The 25,494-nt window shown below is 31.8% G+C and overlaps 3 protein-coding genes across 4 annotated transcripts; all 3 read right to left on the reverse strand.

Annotated features, from left to right (window-relative positions):
* Positions 1-4,034: 4,034 nt before the first annotated feature.
* LOC107909333 (uncharacterized) lies at positions 4,035-8,811 on the reverse strand. Of its 2 annotated transcripts, none has more exons than XM_016836814.2 (12): positions 8,371-8,811; positions 8,142-8,243; positions 7,128-7,208; positions 6,940-7,049; positions 6,694-6,829; positions 6,439-6,537; positions 5,968-6,055; positions 5,514-5,875; positions 5,255-5,413; positions 4,941-5,138; positions 4,524-4,850; positions 4,035-4,362 (listed from the first exon to the last, which is right to left on the reverse strand). In XM_016836814.2, the coding sequence occupies exons 1-12, from the start codon at positions 8,623-8,625 to the stop codon at positions 4,270-4,272; spliced, it is 2,010 nt and encodes a 669-aa protein (XP_016692303.1). In that variant the 5' UTR covers positions 8,626-8,811; the 3' UTR covers positions 4,035-4,269. The 2 variants fall into 2 exon arrangements, with proteins under 2 accessions (XP_016692303.1, XP_016692302.1); XM_016836813.2 differs by having other exon boundaries at positions 5,493-5,875.
* An 8,572-nt stretch (positions 8,812-17,383) lies between these two features.
* Positions 17,384-18,058, reverse strand: LOC107908223 (calmodulin-like protein 30). Its single transcript, XM_016835461.2, has one exon. It carries the CDS (start codon positions 18,032-18,034, stop codon positions 17,480-17,482), a length of 555 nt encoding a protein of 184 aa, XP_016690950.1. The 5' UTR covers positions 18,035-18,058; the 3' UTR covers positions 17,384-17,479.
* A 5,878-nt stretch (positions 18,059-23,936) lies between these two features.
* On the reverse strand, positions 23,937-24,503 carry LOC107907799 (ethylene-responsive transcription factor ERF109). The gene has a single exon (XM_016835115.1). The coding sequence runs from the start codon at positions 24,501-24,503 to the stop codon at positions 23,937-23,939; it is 567 nt and encodes a 188-aa protein (XP_016690604.1).
* Positions 24,504-25,494: the final 991 nt, after the last annotated feature.

Consider the following 25,494-nt stretch of genomic DNA (forward strand, 5'->3'; position numbering starts at 1 on the left):
ACGCCTGTGTCAAGTGGATGCTCCCAAAATATATAAAAATAATTTTATGAAAATATGAAAAAAATATTATATAAACACAAGAATTTATTAAGAGAAAAGAAATTATCTTTATTCATTTCTAATAAAAGAATAATAAATTAGAATTTTAAAAGGATATAGATGATGTGAAATTACAATTTCATATAATTTTTTCTTATTTATTAAATGGTTTGTGACTTTGACTTTTTATTTTTTGATTATTGATTTTATTTTACCATATTTGTGATTTAGTGGAAACTTTTTTTCCCAATCTTTGAATGTTTCAAAGAAGGACCAATTTTATTGGAATTAGTTTGTGGTTTGTTCATGTCTTTGCTTATTATTTTATGTGAGTCCTTGTTACAAGCAACTAATTAGTCAATTAATAGACTTCTTCTTAAATGGTGTTTCATATCTTTTTTTAAATTATCTTCTCACATAGTTCAAAATGTAATAATAATTCCTTAAATTGTAGTTTTAGTCCCTCTACTATGATTAAGTTTAAAATTTAGTATGTATATTTTAATTTAACATAATTTAGTCATTCTACCTTTGTAACGTTATTAGTTAATTTAAATGACTACATCATTAACTATTCTGATTACTATGCTAACATGGGTTTTTTTTCCTTTAAAAATACTCTTTTTAAATCATTATACCAATATAGATTTTTTATGTTTGAAAAGGATATATTTAAGGGGAAATTCACTTCGGTATTTTAATTAAAATAACCAATGAATGATTATGTCAAATTAAAATATAAACACTAAATTTACAACTATAAGTATAGTAAACCGGAATTTAATCAATAATAATTTAAGATCAATTGGTATTTTTACTTAAATCATCATAGATAAACTGCACTCATTAACAAAGATGTCTCAACCCATTTGCAAGTTGAATATTAAAACCTAGGTCATCCTTCTTTTTATTATAATATTGACTTAACAAATTTTCATTTTGACTTAAACAAATATATAGTTCTTATAAGCCTGAATAAAATAAATGAGTGATTATGAAATTTGAACTCATCATTTATTATAATTGAATTATATAATTTTTTTAAAAACAATGACATTAATCTTGGATTTATCCTTATCCTATTGCTAGCAAAGGCTATATTTTCAAAGTTTTAGAATATAAATAAGAAATTTGAATCTCAACTCATAAATAAAAGGATAATGCGCCTCAGCGCACTCAAACTCACGTCTTTCTGTATTAACAAAAATACCCATATTAATCGAATTAATATTCAATCATCGGATTTTTAAATGAATATAAAATTATATATGAGAAAATGTTAAAAGCAAGTGTTTAAGTGACATTAAAACTAACAAAGGAACCACCAACAAGTTCATCAAAATCATTGGCAACAATCCAGGGTAATAAAGCTATCCAATCCAGCTATGTCAAATGTCAAAAGCCTTTTTATATATAGATATATGGGTATTGGCATCCATGTTGTCACGCATGGAATGGAATGGCCATTATTAACAATAATGAGTTGTTCTTCAGGTTTTCCATAAAAATAAAAGAGTTTTTGATCATTCATGAATATAAAATGCTCATGATTTCCATTTTTTTTTTATCTTTATTTAAATGAAGATATGATGAACGACTAGCAATGTCAACAAAATTTTAAATAATAAAAATCATTTACTACAATATCCATGGATTAAATGTCGTAACTTAATTTGTTTTAAAAAATCATGAATTTAATCTGACTTTACTAAACAAAATTTATTTTACTATTTAAATAATAAAATATTAAAAATATATAATTTTATATTAATATGTTTTATAATTAAATTATAACCTAAACCCCCAAAAAATCAGAGGACAACTTAAATTTCATGAACATATCAACATACAATTCTCGGAACATGAAAGTGATTCTTGGGGTTTTGAAAGAAAACAATAATTATTGACTTGAAAAAGTATAATAAATTAAATCCACTATGCAAAATTCAAGTGAAACTCTCGTGTTTAGTTTAATGGTCAAGAAATATTTACTCATAAAATTTATTTAGGTTCGAGTATTTAAAATGTTAGTAAACGTTTATTTTAGTAATTTCTTTTAAATATAATCTGTACATGTGAATATATTTTTATCATGAATGAATAAGTACTAAATCTAATCCTAAGTCGGGTTATTTGTCCAAGTCCAAAGTCCCATTTGAAAAGTGAAAGGATTTGCACAAAAATGCAAACTTAAAAAATGGACTTAGACAAAAAATAAGACCCATTTTTTAAACGGATCAGGCCTCGAATAAGTTCTTTTGCCTTGCACGACCCAAATCTACTTAAAAAAAATTTTTCATGCTGTTGTTTTGTTGCTATCTTGTTGTTGTTTTGCTACCATTTTGCTGTTATATTTGTACTATTTTATTGTTATTGTTTGGATATTATATATCTTTGTTTTATTGTTATGCTTGCTATGTTGCAATTATCTTAGTGTTATTTAAGTACCAAAATTTTTTTAATATATTTTCAATTTATTAGGAAACATTTATTTTAATGTATTTGATATATTATATTTTTAATTTTATTTTTATATAAAAATAATATAATTTTTTTAATATGGGTGAACTCAGTCAGGGTCAAGTTTAACATTTTATTATCTGAATCGAGCTTATTAGGCAAAATTTAAATTTATTTTCTAAGTCCGAACCTAAATTTTAACATCAACCCAACTCGAATCCAACCCTAACCCATTATCGTATTTAATAAAAACTAATACTCTTAACTATATGGTAACCAAAAAAGTTAGCGTGGTCTCCTTTCACAACCTATCCTTTTCAATGTGCTTTTCAACCCTTTTTTGCTTGGAATTGAAGTTTCGACAAGAATCCATCATAATCACGAAACACTGTATATTATATATTACATTGCTAAAGGTTAGATATTATTAGATGTCTGCATACGTGAACCCCACGCTGTATATGGTTGTGGCATCCTAAACTTTTTAACATTTATATATACATTTTTTGAGGGGAAAATCATTATTAATTAAGGACCAAACATAATCTATAATGGAGGTCTTTCCTTTTTTCTTTTTCGGTTTTAGGCCATGGTTGGGTTTGGGCTTTTAGCTTTGGGGGTTATTAATAAGATGGTTTAAGATAAAACAGGTTTAATTAAAGCATTATTTTGGTATGACTATGGAAAATTGTATTGAAATTTATAGCCTATGAGACATGTTTTTTCGTAGTTTGATGTTAAAATAAATTAAAAATGAAAAGAAAAAATATGTTTGATGGTTGTTTGTTTGTGTCGGTGGAATGTAGTACTTCTGTTTTCTGTGCACAAAAAAGAGAGACAAGTTGGATTTGTAGACATCATTTTTTTTCTTAAATTTTTTGCTTAGAAAGAGAAAAAAAAATAGTACCATTATTGTTTTCTTACTTCTTTAATTCCATGTATGATATAACAGCTTATTTTGAGGTCAATTTTATGATCAAAAGAACAAGCGAAATTTTGGTGTGAGCACTTCTAATTGTGACAATTTTTTGGTTTGTGATTTTCTAAATTATGCAAAATCCAGCATCATGTGTACTTCTAATTATTCCTTTGGAGGATATCAACTATAGGTTGAAGTCGTATATATTTTAGCATGTGTAGATATTCAATTTCTTTATACCTAGTAAATTGTTCGAGTATAATCTGATTTTCAAATTTTCCGTAGTGAATTGATTTTACTTAAAACATATATTCATAATTATACACTTTTAAAAATATATTTTATATAAAAGATTCTCTCAGAATATATAAATAAATTGAGTACCAAGTATAATAGGCCTTCAGGCCCTTCTCATACAGATGAATAGGCTTTCTTTAATGCTAATCTAGACCTCTCCTATTCACAAAAATTGTACTGAGCATAAAAATAAATATTTTGTGTTCATAATAATAAACAGAAAATAAAATTATAACATTTTAAAAACAGACTTTGAATTGATGAATCTAACCTTGACATTCGATTTGGCTTTTTAGTTTGGATGTTATAAACCAAAATATTGTTTAATGATCACAAATTTATTCCAAAAAGATCTAAAATTACTTTTCCGAATCCAATCACACGATGAACCCCTTTTTTCCCCGCAAAGAGATGCAAACTAAATGCACTTGATCAGCTTTTAATTTGCATTATTTATATACAACCGATATATCAATTAAATAAAATAAAATTATTTCTCAAAAAATAATCAGATATCTTACCATTACCGTGTTTTAAATTACATGCAAAAATATCTATGCAAATATTTGCTGTATTACTGTCTCAGCATTTCCGTTGTATTGTGCAAGAAGATGGATTGCATCAGCCCTTGGCAATGCCAGAAATTCCTGCATATACCCAAAACTCCAATAATATCAGCATATTTACTTATTGTTTACCATCTTACTGTGAACGACTTTAATAATTGTTAGATTTCATGCTTTATTTACCTAAAACATGCATGTTAAATGTCGAGCGAATTAGATGCATAGGGATATTGTTAACTTACCATTACTTTAAGTATTGCATTCTCGTCACAAATAGCATCTTGTGATGATGCTTGATTTGGACTGCTGCTGTCATCTGATACACCGTTAGTTGAAGAGATAGTAGCTTGTGAAGATCCGAGGCTGCAACTATCAATATTTGACTTTGATGTGGCCAAGGAAGTTAACACGGGAGTATTATTTTCCTTCAAAGAATCGATTCTCAGAAGGCTTTCAAACCGATCTTTACACATCTGAAGTTTGAACCATTCAGAGTGTGTGTGAAGCGTTGCTCTCATTATCCTCATCAGCTGAGGCTCCTCAATACCGAGCCTCCTCCCGAAAGCAACCTAAACCAAGAACCGAATACTTACGTTGCAAGAGTACAGAACATGAAAATATTTGTATATGGATTGGGAGAGTTTCAAATTTTAATGTACCTGAAGTGAAGTTGCAAGAGCATGTAAAGGCAAGCCTGTCACAAGTGCTTCTTCATTTGGACGAAGCAGTGATAATAAAGTCTCCTTCAAAGGCTTCAGTAAATTGGGGTCACGAGCGGCTAAGGGGCCTAAATGGGAGCATGCTACCCTTAGAGCACCAGAATGATCACCCAATCCAACCAGTTTCAGAAATTCAACCTAAAACAAACAGAACGGTCAAGCTAACATTCTCTGCGTTTTAAGGACAATTTAGACAGAAATTTTACCCAGAATTTTTAATTAACAAAGCCATTGCCAGAATGAACTCAACTAACCTGTTTGAGTTGGAACAGCAAAACAGGATTTTGTACAAAGAAGTCAGGATCCAATGTACTAATTTCCTCCACAACCTCAGCAGCCATTCCTCTGCTAGCTAGTTCCTTCATCTGCAGAACAATTTCATATTTATCTTCAGCACTGGTACATTCCACTCCCTGCATAATAAATATTATGCTATTATCTATCAATCATCATAAAAATATAAACAAGAAGTCCAAAATATAACTGTTGTACCTTTGATATAGTAGTGCTAACCTCTTGTTTTCCGTCTCGATTAAAATGAACACCAGAAATAAAATCAAGATCATCATGTCTTCCCCTCCATCGCTTACGCTTACTTCTTTCACCAGCCCCCTTGCTTCTGTTTCTCAAGAGACTTGAACTTTCAGACTGATGTGACCCGCTGGGACTACAATCTTCGAGGTTGTTGGTGGGCTCAGAAGCAAAGCGTAATTCAACATCAATTCCTTGCATGCTACTCAGATCAGTGGTAGCAGAAGTTTCACTATTTGAATGCTTAGCAGTGCTATGATCCACATCAATGGAAGAGTCTAGTGATGAACAACACCCAGACTCTGGTGGATTAACTTTCAAAGGTTCAGATGAGGTTTGCATTCCTAGGAAAGAACAAGTTGATCAACATTCGTATAAAGAAAGAAATAGTAAAAGGAATTTGATGTTAAGAGTTTCACTGGGTGAAAGAACATACCAGGTTCCACAATTCCCCTGTAAACACAATACTCACGAACAAGTTCATCAAGCATGGCATCATTCAATCTCATTCGACATATTTCATTCTGCAAGAAAAGTCATGATGAATCAACCAACAACCCAAAAACACGAATTAGGGACTCTAGGCCTGGACCAGAAAGTTAAGTGATGCATGTGAGAGATCTTTAGGATTTGGAATATTAAGTAGACACCATCATGTCCAGTGTGAATCTGAAGATATTAAATAGACAATGACTAAAAGTGAGGCACATTTTGCCATCTCCATATTTGAAGTTAAAACCAAATTTAAGTGCATTTTCTAACTTTTATCCCATGAAATATTTTGACATTCATATCTGAGTTAAAATGAAACAGTATTAATTTTAGTAGAGACAACGAAAAAGCCTCAGCTTTCAAAAATAAGGTATTTGGGGGAGGGAGACATTAGATAGGTAAATGTTTCAACAACCTGAAATGCCTGAAACAGATCACCCTTAGCAAATCTCAAGCTATCAATAGCTCCTTGTCTTGTAAGCTCTACAGCATGTGCAAGGGCTTGTATATCCACCTGAATTTCAAAATCAACACATAACTCTGAGGCATCCATATGATCTAACAAATAAACACATAGCACTGCAAATTCATGCATCAACCCAGACTAATATATGACTCATTTTAACCCCAAGAAACATCTAAAAACACAATAGCTAGGAAAAATCCACACCTCATCAAACACTTGTGCCTCATACAAACTCTCTGGAGGTAATGCAGGGAAGTCACGTTCCTCCAGCAACAATCTCTCAGTAAGATATGAAATGGGTGATACAATTCCTTGTCTAAAGCAAAATACTTTATGTATGCTGAAAGAAGCAGGGAAATCATTGCAAATTAATCAGAATCAATACAAATGAGCACAAATCACAACGGAAGTACTCCATGAAATTGTATCTATCGGAAGTCGTAGTAATACCTCATCAGATATCTCAATGCCATCGAAAAGATGGGATTGTATGCATGGAAATGAGCTCTTAAAACAGAAGACACTAATCCAGCAATCTCATACCTCCTCTTCTCAGCCCACTGTACACATAAATCACAAGATTCCTTTTATTCAGAAATCATACAAAAAGTTGTTTAGAAGACCTAATTCCAACTCACCTCATTTGCTACAGGGGAAGTTTGATCATCTTTGTCATATATAAAGGCAAGAAGAACATGCTTGAATTCCTCATACGCTTCCTATACAGATGCAGAAATCTATCAGCAACCTCATTTTAACAGAATATACCTGAGCTGAATTAATTGTTTTCTAGGTATTTTTAGAAGCATTACATCTATTCCAAAAAATGACACCACAAGCAGTGGTTAAACTGCAAAAATCACCCAAAGAGAAGTTACGGAAGTCGAATAGTAACAAAATGACCAGATTTGGATCTCTTTTACCCATAGGATGGCAAAAACCAACAGTTTTTGGGTCAGTGACACAACAACCAAGTCTAGGAGCACCAAGTATATAGTAACTTTTACAAACATATGCACATTCCGTATGGTCAATAACATAGACACTCGGAAGTGCATTGTCTAAAGGTTTAGGAGACTTAAGCCTCCAAAACTCGATTCATTCAGTAAAACATAAACTTATAAGGTGACAGGAAAACAGTTTAGCATAACTATTAGAAGAAAGGCTTCTCTTTAATGATTAGTAGATGTCACTTACGAAAGGAATTTTCAATATATAATAACAGCACAGTAGTCACCATGCCTCTTTATCCATAATTTCCCTATACCAAATAACAATCCCTAATCTAAAAGAATAACACAATCACAACTTTTCAAACCAGATTAAGCAGGTTGGAACGACACAAGCACTTGAGTTACATGAGATGCCGATTATTAATGAAAACTCGTAACTCCTATTCTCCAGAATTTCTCCAAAATCAACTAATTCATTTCCATAAATTTTATTACAAACTACATTTTGGACTATTTTCATTACATTAATTCAAAAGAAGAAGAAGAAGAAAGAATGATAATACTAATTCAAGGTTCCGCAATTAAAAAATTAGTATCACCAGTGTCCAAATAGTAGTCATTAATACGATTTCAAATTCCATAATCAAACAGTAATTATCAGAACGAAGAAAATTTACTAAAAGAAGAAGGTAACGTTACCGGATAGGCATTAAGAGCACAAGGAGCAAGAGACTTCCTTAAGTAATCAATCGCGAAGACACGATCGTCCCTCGTTCCTTTCCTCAACAACTCAATAAATTTCTTCAAAAGGGAAAAAAATATGCAATCAACGATATAAAATTCAACTCCAAAAACAAAAGAACTAATTCCACCTAAGCACATTTCTGTTAATTTAAAAAGAAAAATAGAGAAGACTAGGAGATTTAACCAGTTTCTGCAATCGAAAGAGAAGGCGGTGATCTTCCAGGACAAAAGGAGCGTGAACTCGGAGGATATCAATGGCAGCATCAATGTTACCGACCTCTAATGACCGTCTGATCTGACGAATGATTAACCTCGAATGATAAGAAGAGGTAAGAGAAGGAGAAGAAGGTGGCGAAGAGTCCTCGATCAAGTTCTCTGATTTGGCGAAATCGATGATGAGAGCGTCGAGTGCTTCCCAGTTAACAGGCCAAGAGTCCATGTGTTTGGCTAAAATTTTCTCGAGAAAGTTTCTGAGAGGAGAAAGAAAATAAAAGTAAAAAAATGACGAAGGAACGTGCAAAATGTAAATTCTTTGTTCAGTTTTTTCTAGGGAAAAAAAGAAGAAGAAGAAAATCGTGTTTTTATTTTGAGATGGGGAAAGCAGAAATTCCCCCGAAAAGCAATAGAGGCGGCGATAAGAGGTAAAAAGAAAAAAGGAAAAAAGATGGAATTTGGGGATTACATAGGCGCCACGTGTCAGGTAATTTTGATGAGTTTTACTAGTGTTATCCTTTGTGGTTGAATTGGCACGTCACTGACGTCAACGTGGATTTCTATTTAACTACAAAATTAACCCTTAAATTATATCACTTTTTCATATAAGTACAAACAATTTCGTCTCATTTTACTCAATGTGCATGACACTGAATAAGAACATGGCACATTTCATATTTTAATTGGTTGGTATCGTGTTTTAAGATAAAATAGAACAAGAATAATAGTTTAAGTATCATTTTTATAATAAAAAAATTTGAATACTTAAGTAAGAAAATGATATAATTTAAGGGTCAATTTTATATTTAAGCCAATTGTATATATATATTTTATTTTCTTAAGTCATTTTATATATTAACTCAAAAAATAAAAATTTCAATTAACCTTTAAGGATTATTAAATTAGAAATATATTTTATTTGATTTTATTCAAAGTACACGGTATATTATAAAAATATGTCACGTGTCGTATTTTTATTGGTTAGTATCATATTTTAGGATAAAATAAAATGAAACTAATAATTCAAATATCATTTTTATAAAAAAAAAATTAGGTACCTAAGCAAGAGAAAATTATATAATTTGAGGGTGAATTGTAAAATTATTATTTTTTCCACTTAATTTGTTGATTTTTTTTATTACCATTTCTTTTTGTCCATCTACTATTGACTTTCATTTTATGGTCTTACTTTAATAATTTATAAAAATATTCAATTCACTGAAAAGTAATCTTAAAAAATGTTTCAAAATCTTAAATATATCTTTTATAAATCTTAATTAATTAAAATATCCAAAATAACAAAGACAGTTTAACCGAAACATAAGATTAATAAGAAATTTACACCAATATTATTTTAATTATTAAGTCATAATCAAGCATTTGAGACTAAATTCAATAATCTATGGGCTAAAAAGTTAAAATATGTTGTCCCTCCTCTAATCTTAACTTGAATCTTGGTATTAACATATTTTAATTTTTATATGATGCAAACAATATTATTAATAAATAAAAATTTATATAACATATAAATATTTTAAAAATTAAAAAAATAATACAATGTATAAATATAAATTATGAAATTGTACTTTTATTATCGTAAAAATATACAATTTAATTTTGGCTCCCCAAAAAATTTTCTGACTCCATCACTTATTTTCGTTTGTCTGTTGCATTATTTGGGTTCAACCCCACAAAGATACTTAGCGTTCTATTCGAGTAATTCTATTTTACATCAATAAATACATTTTAAAAAAATAAAATTAACACAACCTTTTTACATCAATTTTTTTATTAAGAATTATAAATTAATTATAATTATCACAATTTTTTAACTAATAATTCTAAATTAAATTATAATTATTTTTAAAATTAATTTATTAATAGGATAGAAAATAAAGATTACATTCTAGTTGGTTCAAAAATGTTTCCAAAGTAGTGTTTATATATATATATAGATTATAGATTATGGAGCTGCTGGTTTCATCAGAATTTGTACGTTTGGAAGGGCGCTGTTGCTGGTGCGGATCAAATTGTTGGTTGGCCACCTCTTTTTTGCACAGTTGGCAAGCTGCTAGACGTGTGTTTGAGGTTGCTGGTACCTCTTGTTCGACTGCTGCTGGAGGAGATGGGCATTGGTCTGTGCCGGAGTCGGGATGGTATAACTGTAATTCTGACGCTGCTCGTCTCTCTGTGGTTCAGTGTACGTGTATTGCTGGTCTGGTCCGTGATCCCGCTGGGCATTGGCTGCAAGGATTGTCGAGTTTTACTAGGTGTGTACTGGAGCCGCGCCTTGCTAAAGCATTTGCTGTTCGGGAAGCATTATCCTGGCTGAGGCGGAAGGAGGTTGATTCTGTCATTGTTGAATCCGATAGCTTGCTAGTGATCAATGCTGCAGGGAATGGTGTTGATGACTCTGAGTTCAGCTTATTAATTTAGGATGCTTCGCATTTCCGGAATGTGAGGTTTAAATGGGTACGTCGCGAAGCAAATGAAGTGGCACACCATTTTGCCTCAATGACGCCTTCGTATAATCGGCTTCAGGAGTGGGGTTCTCCCCCTTTTAGTCTTACGTCATTTCTAAGTGCTAATGGTGTGAATATGGCGACTGCAAAGATTGGGCGTACGTCGAGCGTATGAGATAAGCCTGTCGGTTTGGAGTTAATTGGTTTATCTCTACCCTGTCATCTTTTGATTTGGTAATTTTCTTGGTTTGATTTTATTAATAAAATGACTTTTAACCTAAAAAAAAAACTTTAGAAAATTACAAAAGTATATATTATAGAAAAAAGATAATTTTTTTTTCAAAAAACAGAAGAAAATGAAAAAAAAACTTAAGATTTTAGATCATTAAAAAATTTCAATATATATAAATTCTAGAAAATTGTAATAATTAAAACAAGTTTTGCAAACAACTAAAACAATTCTTAACATATCTGATAGATTGAAGGAACCTCTCCGGTGATTCAAGAGATGGCAGAGTCAGAGCGATAACACTTTTATCGTTTCAGATAAATTTCTAGTTATAGGTGTTTCGAAAAGCTAAAGTCTCTTCTTTTTCTCTAGTAGAAGTTTGTTTTTCTCAAACTTGAGCCCGATCGTTGTTTTCTCTTGTGTTTTAAAATTTCTTTACTGCATGGAGATGTCCTTAAGGTAGAAAAGAGGAAAGAAGTTGTTTTTCTTTGATTTCTCAAGATGTTTGTTGGGACATGTTATGATTATTTCTATGTCTTTCTTTCTCAATAAAATCTATTAAACGTTCGGTCAACTTGACCAACAGTGGTCTAAGACAATTATATATATTCTAAAGTACTATTTAATTATTGCTTGATTTAATTTTCCAAGTATTTTGATAATTTATAATAAAAACCACTTTATAGGATTTTATTTATGTAAAGAGTGAAAAATATTAAGTAGATAAGTAGCTATTTATCAATTAATAAAAATTTTATTTATTTATTTATTTCTTTTAACATAATTTTGAAAAATATACCATATGTTTATCCTTTTATATATTTTTATATTAGTTTTTGTATATATTTATAGGGCAATGATATTCCATACTCATACACAAACAAATTATTAAAGAAAAGAAATTCATAGTAACATTAAAAATTAGATATCATTGAATATCGAGAAGTTGCTATTCTCAAAGAAAAAAAAATTCCAAATTTAAAGTTCTAGAGGGTTAGATTCAGTGACCAATGCTAACATTTTCATATAAATTTAATTCTTCCTAGGGGTGAAAATGTCTAAATTATTGCAACTATAGATCCCCAAAGCACATTAAATATGATAGGGATAAATTACACCTAGTTCACTAAATTATTAATATGTTTATGTTTTGTTCATTTAATTTTAAAAAAGTTACAAAATAGTTACTAATTATTTAAATATTTTTATTTAAGTCAATGAACTATTCAAAAGTTTTTATTTAAGTCATTGAGTTGTTAAGTGTTTTTTTTTTAAGTCCAGCTGGCGATCTCCAACTAACAATTCGACAATCAGTACAGTGAATCAGTACCCATCGATGAGTAAAAAAGCATACCTTAGATCCAAGTCGATCTGATAGTTAGTGCCGAAGATTTGAGAAGAAAACTGTTTGGATTTTGGTTCATAGATTCATGATGTTTAAAGTTTTTTTAACTATAAAGGAAAATGAGAGCTTTCGATTGGTGCAAACAGTATGAACAGCGAAGGCATAAACAAAAATTTTAACAGTCCAATGATTTAAATGAAAAATTTCAAATAATCCAATGACCATTTTGTAATTTTTGAAGATGAATGACCAAAACATAAACTTACTAATAGATTAATAACATTGAATGTAATTTACTCGTATCATATTCTCTTCTTTTTCTTTTTTACAATAAAATCTAAAATTCACACAACTACACACGCACCCATTTAAATTACTACACAAACACGACCCGTGGATCCATCCCATAACCATAAAAATATGATAAACACCTTTCACTAATTCAAACCTTACAATCATTATAATTAAAAAAAACTTTACTTCGAGTATCATTGAAGAAAATTAGATTTGATAAGAAATAATTAACCAACCTAGATTTTGCCCCCATGTAATATATTTCTTTTTCAACAAGGGAAGTCTTTGTTAGAATTGTGTGACCCAAATTCTAAGAGATTGCTTGTAAGTCAAGTTAAACAAAAATATATTTTCTTTCTAGAAGATTTAGTATTTATTAGTATAATATATTTAGCATTTATTAGTATAGTTTATTTGACTTACTAATTTAGCCTATAAATAGGCTCCTTTACAATCTTAGAATTAAGAGACACCCATTAGATTAGAACTCATAACACATTCAGAGAATTTTGTGTTTACGTTTGAGGGTTCTTTGTTTTTCGGGTTTTCGGGGTTTAGTTTTTATCTCCATCTTTTGTACTCTTCATTCTTTTGCCATTATAGTAAAATTATCTTTGCCCGTGGTTTTTTATCCTCTTTTGAGGGGTTTTTCCACGTTAAATTTGTGTGTTCATCTTCTCAATTTCTTCTACTATTTTTACTTATTCGTTGCTTAATCGGGACGATCCTAACAAGTGGTATCAGAGCTAGTTTAACTTTCATAGATCAGCCCGTTCAGAGATGGCAGCAACAAGGTTTGAAATTGAGAAGTTCGATGGTGAGACAAATTTCAATCTGTGGCAAGTTCGGATGATGGCAATTCTAGTTCAAAATGGCTTGAAAAAGGTTGTTACAGGGAAAAAGCCTGAGAATCTAAATCAAACAGAATGGGAAGAGCTTGATGAAAAGGCCTTGTCTGCAATCCAGTTGTGCCTCGCGAATACAGTATTGCAGGAGGTATTGATGGAGAAGACCTCATTCGCCTTGTGGAAAAGGTTAGAAACTCTTTATGCGACTAAGTCTCTGGCTAACCGTTTAGTGTTGAAACAACGTCTATTTACGTTTCGCATGAACGAAGGTGAGCTTCTTAAAGATCACATCAGTCAATTCATCACTCTTTTAAATGATTTAAAGAACGTTGAGGTTCATATTGACGATGAAGATCAAGCTATGCTGTTATTATGCTCTTTACCCTCTTCATACAAGTCTTTCAGGGAAACCCTGATTTATGGCAGAGACAAACTCTTGTTCGAAGATGTGAAGGGTCATTTGTTGAGTAGAGACAAACTCGACAATGAGTTTGGTTTGAATAGCAAAGCAGATAGGCAAGCTTCCGTTTTGGTAGCATCAAAGAAACAAGACAAAAGGTGTCGCTATTGTAAAAAGTTAGGTCACGTTAAAGCAGATTGTTATAAACTACGAAATAAAAAAGCTGCTGAGAGTAACGAGGAAGATGTAGCTGGTGCTAATTTGGTCGATGAAGGCGATGATGATTTCTTGTTAGTGTCAACGAGCGATAATTCCAAGCTTACGTCTGAGTGGATCCTAGATTCAGGATGTTCTTTCCACATGTGTCCTAATAGAGAATGGTTCTCCACATACAGTTCAGTTGAAGGTGGAGTTGTGCACATGGGAAACGATTCATATAGTAAAATAATCGGTATTGGTACTGTTAAAATTAAGATACACGATGGGACGATTAGGACACTCTCAGATGTCAGGTATGTACCTGATTTACGAAAGAATCTCATCTCCTTGAGTATTTTAGACTTGAAAGGATGCAGAATCAACATCGAGTCGAGCGACATTAAAGTATCTCGTGGAGCTCTCGTTTTGTTAAAAGGTAAAAGAACCAGCAGTCTTTATATTCTGGAAGGTTCTACAGTGACCGGTGAAATCGGACGTCCCTCGTCCGTTACGGAGTCAAAGTCTACTCATTTGAAGCGGAGGCAACTTGGTCATAGGAGGGAAAAAGGTATGACCGTTTCGTTGAAGAGAGGTTCTCTTTTGGATGCAGGTTTTGAAAAGTTAGGGCACTGTATTCGTGAAAATCAGACCCGGGTTAGTTTTGATTTGGCAGTGCACAAGTCGAAGGCTAGAAGTCTTCCAGCTTCTAAGCATAGATTCGACTCAGTTAATTCCCTGCATAGTTCAAGATAGGCCCGTGGCGGGTTTTGGAAAAGATGGCATTGAAAGAATTCGTGTCAAAGTGGAGATTGTTAGAATTGTGTGACCCAAATTCTAAGAGATTGCTTGCAAGTCAAGTTAAACAAAAATATATTTTCTTTCTAGAAGATTTAGTATTTATTAGTATAATATATTTAGCATTTATTAGTATAGTTTATTTGACTTACTAATTTAGCCTATAAATAGGCTCCTTTACAATCTTAGAATTAAGAGACACCCATTAGATTAGAACTCATAACACATTTAGAGAATTTTGTGTTTACGTTTGAGGGTTCTTTGTTTTTCGGGTTTTCGGGGTTTAGTTTTTATCTCCATCTTTTGTACTCTTCATTCTTTTGCCATTATAGTAAAATTATCTTTGCCCGTGGTTTTTTATCCTCTTTTGAGGGGTTTTTCCACGTTAAATTTGTGTGTTCATCTTCTCAATTTCTTCTACTATTTTTACTTGTTCGTTGCTTAATCAGGACGATCCTAACAGTCTTCATGGGGAAGGTTACAACTTACTATGCATTGGGGCATCCGGAACCAGCACTTTCTTGGAAATGAGGTTTAAGCTTTAAAATCTGAGCAAACCCCATGTGTTCTTTTTCAACTACAAGTTTCCATTTTCCCTCACCACAAACTCCAAGCTAACCACAAATCATTCAACTCAGTTCAACAAAAAAGGGAAATAATATGTATACTTCATCTCATGGCAATCCAAAACATGCACCAGCAGGGCACCCAACAGCCCCCATGAATTTACCACCTCCTTCCTATGTCTCTCCTTTCCGTGGATCAGCAGCAAGTGCTTCATCATGGTCAACTGGCCTTTGCCATTGTTGTGATGACCCTGCCAATTGTTTGATCACTGCTTTTTGTCCTTGTGTTACTTTTGGACAAATTGTTGAGATTGTTAACAAAGGGTCTATCTGTATGTTATTGAAAACACCCATTTAAGATCATTGTGCTGATTGCTTGGTTCATTTTTTCCGTGAGACTTGCTCACTTTGTCAAGAGTATAGGGAGCTCAAGAACCGTGGCTTTGATATGGGGATTGGTAAGTTGGCTGGGGTTTGTTCTTGTTACCTTTCTCTTACACGGATAATTATTCAGGATTCATAGTTGCTCCTTCTAATCATATTTATTTTTACAGTCCATACCTCTTTCTCTTGTCATATTCACTTTCACAATGCTTAAATTTAGAAGCATATTTAGGCCTACTTTAAAAATACCGTGTTAAATGAGTTGGGCCTACTTTAAGTATATATATTTTATAAAAATATCCCGACCCCTTATGAATAATTCTTGCTTCCCCCTACATGCACTGGTTTACATGTAAATGTTTAATTGATAAGTATTAATTTTACACTTTTATCATATAATTAATAAAACGTTGAAATCTGTTGTTAGTACTTATATTTCTATAGAATTTAAGATTTAATTACTGTACTTTAAAAGTTAAAAAATTTAATCCTTATATTTTTTAAAATGAAAAATTTTATCATTGTTGGTAGCTTTCGTTAAATTTGTCTACTTAACATGTTTATTTTTCCACAATCATATGTCATGTCACATGAGGTAACCTAATCAAAATGTTAATTTAACAAATTTTAACAAAAAAAAACTTATGATTTTAATGATTGGACTGGAATTTTTAAATAATTTTTTTAAGTATATAGACTAAATCTCAAAATTTTCAAAGTAAAGGGACTAAGTTTACATTTTAACCTAAATAAAAATATCTTTATTATTTCTCTTATCATTATTCATATTATAAAAAATTCTCATATTCTTGTGATTGTAACTACCTTGTGTTGTACTCGTGTTTACGACGTGTCCATGTTGTGTGTTGAACAGGGAAAAAAACTTCTTTGCTCTCTCTCAATTTTGATATTGAGCAAATTGGTCCAAGATTAAGACAATTTAATTCCTATCACTTTAGAAATTGAACATATGAGGATAATTAATCACATCATTAATGTTTTCCATCAATTTTACATAATTTATTTAGTATAATAATAAATTTAAGCCTAAGTTCTTTTATATATTCTTTTGAATTTTTTAGATTTTTTTTCTATATTTTTTTCAGATAATTTTTTGACAATCATGATGAAATTGATAAAATATATAAACATTGAGGGTTTAATTTATTATTATATTAATCAAAATTATGTGATGCATGGATATGCTCATTATTTTTGAAGGTTTTTCCTATATTCGGATGTGATGCATATTATTGTAGAAAACTGGTGGCACATGTTTTTCTTTACATTGACTGATAATAAAATTGTGGGTTCAAAGGTTGGCAAGCAAACATGGATCGACAAGGCAGAGGAATTACAGTTGCTCCAGTGGTAGGACGTATGGCCAGATGATTATATAAAAACATTCTGCAACATCTTCAACTCAATGTTCTATCTTTATCTGTTCTATGAACCATTTCATGTTCAAATTTTATGCTATTTGATACCTGCTCTTTATTCTAAAAACTGCAAATACTACTTATTACAAATCTAGAATACTTAAAATAACACCAGATGGATCAGTGAAAGGATTTCATGGTACGAGTCATCATGATCATAAACTCATTGATATCAATCAAACCATCCCCATCAACATCCACACCTTTGATCATTTTACGACAAGCTTCCAAGCTACATCTCTCCCCTATATTCTTCATCACCGCCATTAATTCTTCTGCACTTATTTTCCCATCACCGTTCAAATCATATACTCGAAATGCGGTTTTGATATCATTGTTATTGAACCCTTCTTCCATGTTATGCATCATGTGAATGAATTCCTTGTAGTCGATGAATCCATCACCATCAGTGTCGATGGTAGTAAATGCTTTCACCATTTCTGTGTCTGTAATTCCTTTCCCCATCATTTTCATAGCCGACTTGTACTCTTGTTTGGAGATTTTGCCATCTTTGTTGGTGTCGAATTTGTTGAACACCCATTTCATTTCTTCCATGTTTGGTTGGTAAGAAGACATGTTCGAGGAGCTTTGTCTTGTTTTGTTGATGCTGTTCAACTGATCAGTTGGTCTTTTCAATGATCCATATTTGAACTCAATGAAACTCAACTTTGACATAATGGATTGTAAACTGAAACTGTGTTTGGTTATACGATGTGATCTATGTCAGGTGACTCTCTTAATTTATATATAGCATTGCCTGGATAACAATGAATCGAATAGCAAGATCAAGTAGAATATTGCTTTTAATGGAATTTCTGGATCTAAAATAATAAAAAGGAGTGTGCCAATTTGGGTTTCATATTCTTATTCCAAACTTTTGATTTCCATCCATACAAGTTGTTATTCTACGCGGAAGCCATGGTGATGGCGCAATAGGAAAGGCTTGTTACTTAACTACAAGTTGAATATCATTAGCACTACCATGCAAGATTCCAATTCCATTAATCTTTAACTGTTTGAGTATGAATATGAAATACAAAGGTATAATATTGCAAATATATAAAATATCGAGCATATGCGACACTCATCTACACCTAAAGGAAACTGAGTAACAGGGAAGATAAAGAACATGAATATACCATTAGTATTTAGTACATAGGAAGAGTACTTAAAACTGAGAAATTAATGAGAATCAAAACCAGTTCTTTTAAGGTTCTTTTCAGACAAGGTTTCCACTTTCCAGAAGGCTTTGGTGGATTTAATATACAAGATGATAGATGCAAGATTCTCAACTGTGAATATTAGGTAAAGAGAAGGGAACCTAGAGAGACTTTATTCTTTTGATTGTGGATTTGTAGATAATAATTAGAAAAGAAAAGAGATCGAACAAAAAGACAATCGATTCAAGGAAACAGTGGACTTTGTTGTGTGGTACAGGACATTGTTTGCATATTTTATTTTATAGGTCTTTCATATTGTTTGGAATGAAGAAAGATACCAAACGTTATAGTCATGCCATTAATACCTTTAACAATCATATGCCTGGGTTTAATCTCCGCCATCAGATTGAGTACATTTTCTGTGTATATCTACGGTGAAAAAATTAACCACTATTATCAGTGATGAAATAAAACACTCTTAAAAAGTATTTGAAGGGTTAATAAGAAATATAATCTCGATAAATGACTGATGCAAATTTATTTAAGTTAACTTATATTATTATTATTTTGATTTTTTATAAATATCAATTAATATTTAGTAACTTGATATACTTTTCATTTTAGTAATTTTTTAAACATAAAATTAACTTTCTTTTCTAATATTTTTATTATAATATTATATATTTAATTTTGATATGGTATAAATTATTTAACTTATAAAAAATAAAATAAAATTTAACATATTATAAGTAAAGTTAAACTCTAGTGTGGGGATCATTGTTGTCCTGTGCTAATATTTCAATCCTTGTTTAAACAACTTCTTGGACTATTTGTTCACTCACTTGTTCAAATAGATGTCTGAGACAACTCTTTGGACAAAAATCTAGACATAACTTCAGGACATCCTGTAGATGTATGTTGTTGGCTTTTTTAGTTGCTCCTCCATCATTGTTTTCTATATAAGCAAAAGAGTCTTAGAACACGTTTTATCTCATCCTAAACAATGCTGATCAGTTTTGGAGAGGAAGCGAAGGAAGGATCGACAATGTCTTCTCAATACTGTATCGTTATCCTTTTGCTCGGGAATCTAGCTGGCTATTTCACATGGACTTGAAGATTTTGTCTGATAATCTTAATGATTTATCTTGAATAATATCTTTTTTGAAGCAGCGATATTGTGTTTTAGTCGGAGGCCTTTGTATTCGAGTTCAGGGTTTGTTTTTTATTATATCCATATTAATTGTACTCTTCAAATTACTTTCTCATTAGTGAAGTCGCCTTTGTTTGTGATTTTTTACCCTCTTAACTGAGGGTTTTTTACATATATATTTGTGTGTTTGATTTTCTCTATTTTATTGTTCGTTGTTTATACAGGTCGATTCCTAACAAAATTTTAAATTTTAAATTCAAGTATGCTACTTAAAAAATTAAATTATTTTTAATTTATTATTAGTTGGATGACTACCAGTATAATTTATCGTAAAAGAACATTTAGAAACCCACATCTATAAATTGCAAAATAATTAAATATATTTTAATTGATACACATATAGCCCGTGCATTGTATATATGAGTATATTTTAGTGCACGCGGTATAAAAGGGTGTTTTTGTTTTCTTGGGATGTCCCTTGTATTGTTTACAAATCATATACTTATTGGGTTAAGTGATAAAAAATTTAATATCTAAAATTTTGAGTTTGAGTACTGTAATTAGAAAAAAAAATATTTTATTGGGATTGTTTGAGCCTCTTACCATTTGTTTTATCGTTCTTTTTTCGGGGGGAGGGCTTACAAATTTATAGATCTTGAATGCGTTGTTTTAAAAGTTGAAAGCTTTGGATCAAAATAATAGAATTTTGTAAATGTAAAGGGTTAAATTTATTGAATTATTTAGAATTAGGATCAAATTGATAGAATAGTAAGTATTGATGACTAAATGTGTTATTATATCAGTTAGAAAAAAGATTTTTCGTTATCAATTTAACGGTAGGTGACCAAAATAGGAACAAATTTAAATGTTAGTGTTTAAATTGAAATTTTTTTAAATTAAATAACCAAAACAAGAACTCGGGCATAGTTGGTGACAATTTGTATAGGTTACCCTAGAAATTTTATGAATATTTGTAAGCTTGATATTCTTTTTAATTTTATCTCTTATTTATTATTAATTTAATTAATTAATTATAAAAATAATCATATAACATTATTATAAACCTCATAATTAATTTAAATTAATGAGAGAAAAATAATTATAAATGTCATTATTTTCACCTAGACTTGACACATGGTACAATATTTACCATCATTTTTACCTATGATAATCTCACAGCTTAATCCACAGTAATTTTTGTACAAGCCCATTTTTTGCCCGGGCCCATTACCAAAATTAAATAACCCAATACCCAAATACCAACCCACCTAGACTAAACCCATACCAGCAGACCCAAAATTAAAACAAACTTAACCCAAAACCCAACTACCCAATTAACCCACCAGCCCAACTACCCATTTACACCCAAACCTGAAGCCCACTTAGCCCAAGCCCAACTTCATGAAAAAATCTGCCTAGGGTTTCAGAAAGTCTGAAACCCTAGCGCCGCACCTAGACACTGCCGCCGCATGTCCCATCGGCCACTTGCCCCAGACCTACCGCCACTCCTCTGGTAGCCACCAACTCCACCGCCATCGTCACATCACCTGCAAAGAAGATGGCAAACACGCAAGCAGAAACGAAGAAAAACCTATTTTTCTCTTCTTTCTTTCGGCTATAAAAGCCATCAAAATATGTAATTTTGGGTTTGGCTAGCGATTTTTGTAACACAAAAACGAACATTAGCAGAGAAATATAAGAACAAAAGAGATTCAAGGTGATTTGGAGTTTCCTTTTCCGTTCATAGATGTTTTAACTTTTTTATTTTTTTATTTGTATTTTCTTTTTTTCGTCTATTTATATATAAATTAAAGAAAAGGAAGAAGAGGAGAACTCACCTGATTCGTTTTCGGTTGCGCCGCCGTTGGGATCTGCCCATCGTTGAAATCGGCCTCGAAAGTCTGAGTTAGGGGGTCTCTCCTTTGGATCTTTCGGTTAGACAAATTTTGCCTTCAATCGGGCCTTGGAGCGGGAACTAAATCGCCCTCTTGCTCGAGGCCGGCCACCGCCCGTGGTGGCGCAACGGCGGCGCTGGTATGGCTCAAAGGCCTGGCTTTTGAGAGGAAATGTGGGGTTTTTTTTAGGGAATCGGTTAAAATGATTTTTTTGGAAGAAAATGGGTTTAAATACCCAATCCCAAACGGCGCCGTTTAAGCCTTCTCCGACCCGCGCGGTGACCCGACCCTGGGGGAGGATCCGCGCGTTTTCGCTAAATGGACTAATTGCGCCATTGGTCCCTTTGATTTTGTAGCGCTTTCAGGGCAGTTTTCCGCATACTTGCGATTTCGACCATAAATTTCTCTTTTGTTTCAATTTGGTCCATAGACTATGGGTTAGGACTGCACTTGAACGGCGTCGTTTGGCTGGTGTGGGATATTTTCCCTACTGACCCCTCTTTCCTTTTTCGCTTTTGAAATTAGTCCCTACGTTGTTTTCCTTTTTTAAAAATTATCCCGCCTATTTAGTTTAAATTGTATTTTAATCCCTTTTTATTATCTTGTTATTTTATCATTTAAAATGCGATACTGTGCTTTTCATGTTTTTTTTATTATTTTTTTTTATTTTTCAAATCTTGCTATATATATGTATGTATATGCATGATGATATTTAATAATATATATATCATTTTATTATCCTTTTAATATATATGTGTATGTGTTTACATTTACCTTAGTTTTTTATATATCTATATGCCTATGTTTCTAGAATACGTATTTGTATGCACACATTCATGCGTATTTCTTAACTTACATATATACATATACTTGCACATTATATATGTATATTTATATTTGATTACACATTTTATTTTCATGAACATACACATATTTATATCTTTTTGTATATATCTTAAAATCCTTTTTCTATATTTTATAAGTTGTATATACATATTTTCTTTCATTTTACAATGTATGTATGCACCTATATTTCATATGTATTTCATTATTTTCATATTCCATAATTTTATACACCTACCTACGCATATATATGTACATATTTTTATATATATAAATTTTTTCCTTCTTTTTAATATACTTTATATATATATTTTTATATATTTTATAATTTATGCATACACACATATTTTAAATTCATGTCCATATACATCTCTTTACATTTGCAATTATATTCAATATTTATTTATTTCATTTTCATTAGTATTTTAAATGATAGATTTAATTTTGTTTGTTTGTATATTTTATTGTTTGTATGTTGTAAGGTCGACTTTTATTTATTTTATGTCGTTATCGCATTTCATATCGTTTTTATACTTTCATATCCATTATGGTTTTACCATGCATAAAAAATGTAATTTGCTTTCGTATTTTTGTTATGGTTTTCGTGTTTTTATTATACTCGATTTAACAAAATTTGTTTTGAATAAATAATATTTCGTGTTTAGATTCGAGAGGATTGTACCCTAACTTACTGGGTTTCGATTTTCACGATAAATCTAAATGCACGAATCTTTTTAAACTCAAGTTTTAAATGATCCCGGGATTTTAAGAAAAAATCGCGTTCTAACTTACTGGTCGTGATCTCATTCTTAAATCCGAGATGGTTAAAATATCTTTTAAATAAGCATTTTTCATTCGCGTATCGAGAATTTGAGACATTGTATCTTAACTTACTGGATATGATTCTCTTTTTCGAATAACGTGAAATATGCTTCTTTTTCAATTTTCTTTATATAATACAAGGATCGTATTTTTAAAATTCTTCAAAGTTTTCAATTTTCGACATTAAGACATTAAGTAATCAACTAGGTACCAATTTTGGGCGTATCGAGGGTGCTAATCTTTCCTCGTGCGTAACCGACCCCCGAACCTGTTTTTCTGAATTTCGTGGACCAAACTTGTTGTTTTAATAAAATTAAACTGTTTATTAAAAACAACCTTTTTCAAGGTGACCCAATCACACCTCAAAAAGGATAGGTGGCGACTCTCGTTTTTATTTTCAAAATCTAAGTCGACCCCATTTTCAATCCAAAAAATGGTGTCAACAATTTTAACTTTCAACTTTCTCTCCCTCTGAAAATCGTATCATACCAAATTAAACATATACAAATTAAATATAAGGCAAGATGAAAACAATAAATTTTTTATCTGCTACAACTCGAAAAATCATTACCATGTCATAAGCAGACCACTCTTTCAGGGAAGAGAGGACACATGTACTTGTTGTATATGAATTCCAGTGAGCAACACATATCTGTTTACACGTGGCATTTCTTGTTCCTTACCTGCGGCTTCTGAGAATCTTTCCCCTAATCCATCTTCATTAACTCCCTAAGCTCTCCCTCTGAGAATATTTCCCATGCTTCTCCTCCATTTTCATCCTCATTTTCTTTACTGCATTGCCCTTTATCTCCATTACTCTTCTTTTCTTCTTCTACTTCTTGTAGCTCCGTTTTGTAATCTGATAATGGGAAATTGGTCTTTGCTTTATCTCCCCGGAACTTAACAGCCGCCCTGTCATAAGCCCTAGCAGCAGCTTCCGCAGTCCCGAACGTCCCCAACCAAACCCGAACCGCTAGCTTCGGGTTCCGAATCTCCGCCGCCCATTTCCCCCACGGCCTCCGTCGTACTCCCCTGTAATTCCTCTCCTTTGTTGGCACTGGCACAGTGGGTAATTGTTGTTGGCTACGCGGGAAAACATCACAACCGTTGACCCTCAAAGGAGTACAGGTGGGATTAAAGTAATGAATGCCGTTGTTGTCATCAGACACTGCGGTGTCAGGTTGAGTGCCGTTGATGACATGAACGAGGGTGGAGACCATGATTTCGTACTCCTTTTCACGAGTCAAAGGCAAGGGTGTATTGTAATTTTCCATGATGTGTTTTTTGAGAGAGTAAGAAGAGCAAGATACAGATATAGGGGAGACGGAAATAGAATCGACAGCTGTCTTTCTTCAAAACTTGGACTCGCCTACGTAGTTCATATATTAAGGATTTTGTATTGCGTGGAGTCCAGGTCAAAGTCAGACCGGTGCTACGTGACAAATGGATTTTTTTCCTTTGCTCCGTCCGCGCCGTTGGTCTTTTTTTCCAGAATCTGTACGAAGATATTAGGTGCAAAATTTTGTAGGAAATTATTATTTTTAAACCGACAATCATTGAGTAATGACGTACTTCCAATGAGAATGGTGATATCAAATGTTATTGGAAATTCCTATAAAAGCTTAATGTATACAATTTTGATGAATTTAGTCTTTTTCCTGTATAAAAATGCCGATGTATGTGTGTCGCTTCGTCAAATGTTTTTAAAAAATAAGGACTAAAATTAATGGCAAAAGATTGATCTAGGACTGAAAATACAAATTAGAAATGAGGATTAAATTGAAAATATTTCATAGTATAGGGACCTTCTGTAAAATATATCCAAAACATAAATTTGTCGTTGCTAAACACGAGAGTTTCAGAGTGCAGCCAATGAACCTTGACATCTCAACGACAAAACAAAGTATGAAAAATAAATAGCAAATCATCGGCTTTTTTTTAAAAAATTGACCCAAAAGGTTTTATTATTTATGCAAATGACTCACTTTCAAAATCATGTAGGTAAATAATTCGCTTTGAATAGTGAACCTTGGTGTCGCTAATGCCATTGGTGAAACCACCCTTCATAATAGGCCAATCATTGGTTGGTTTTTTTTCTAAATTTGGGATGCCGCTATTGTTATTGGCGACCCCGAATTAAAGTGTGATTATATAAAATATTCATGGACCTGATGAAATAATTACCCTTTTAGATTGGATGAGAAAAGGTGATGCCCATCCACTAGATTTTTTAAACTTTTGGTCTATTTGCTTGTTAAGTCTATT

This window comes from Gossypium hirsutum, chromosome D03, assembly GCF_007990345.1.
Source record: "Gossypium hirsutum isolate 1008001.06 chromosome D03, Gossypium_hirsutum_v2.1, whole genome shotgun sequence".
Taxonomy (NCBI): Eukaryota; Viridiplantae; Streptophyta; class Magnoliopsida; order Malvales; family Malvaceae; genus Gossypium; species Gossypium hirsutum.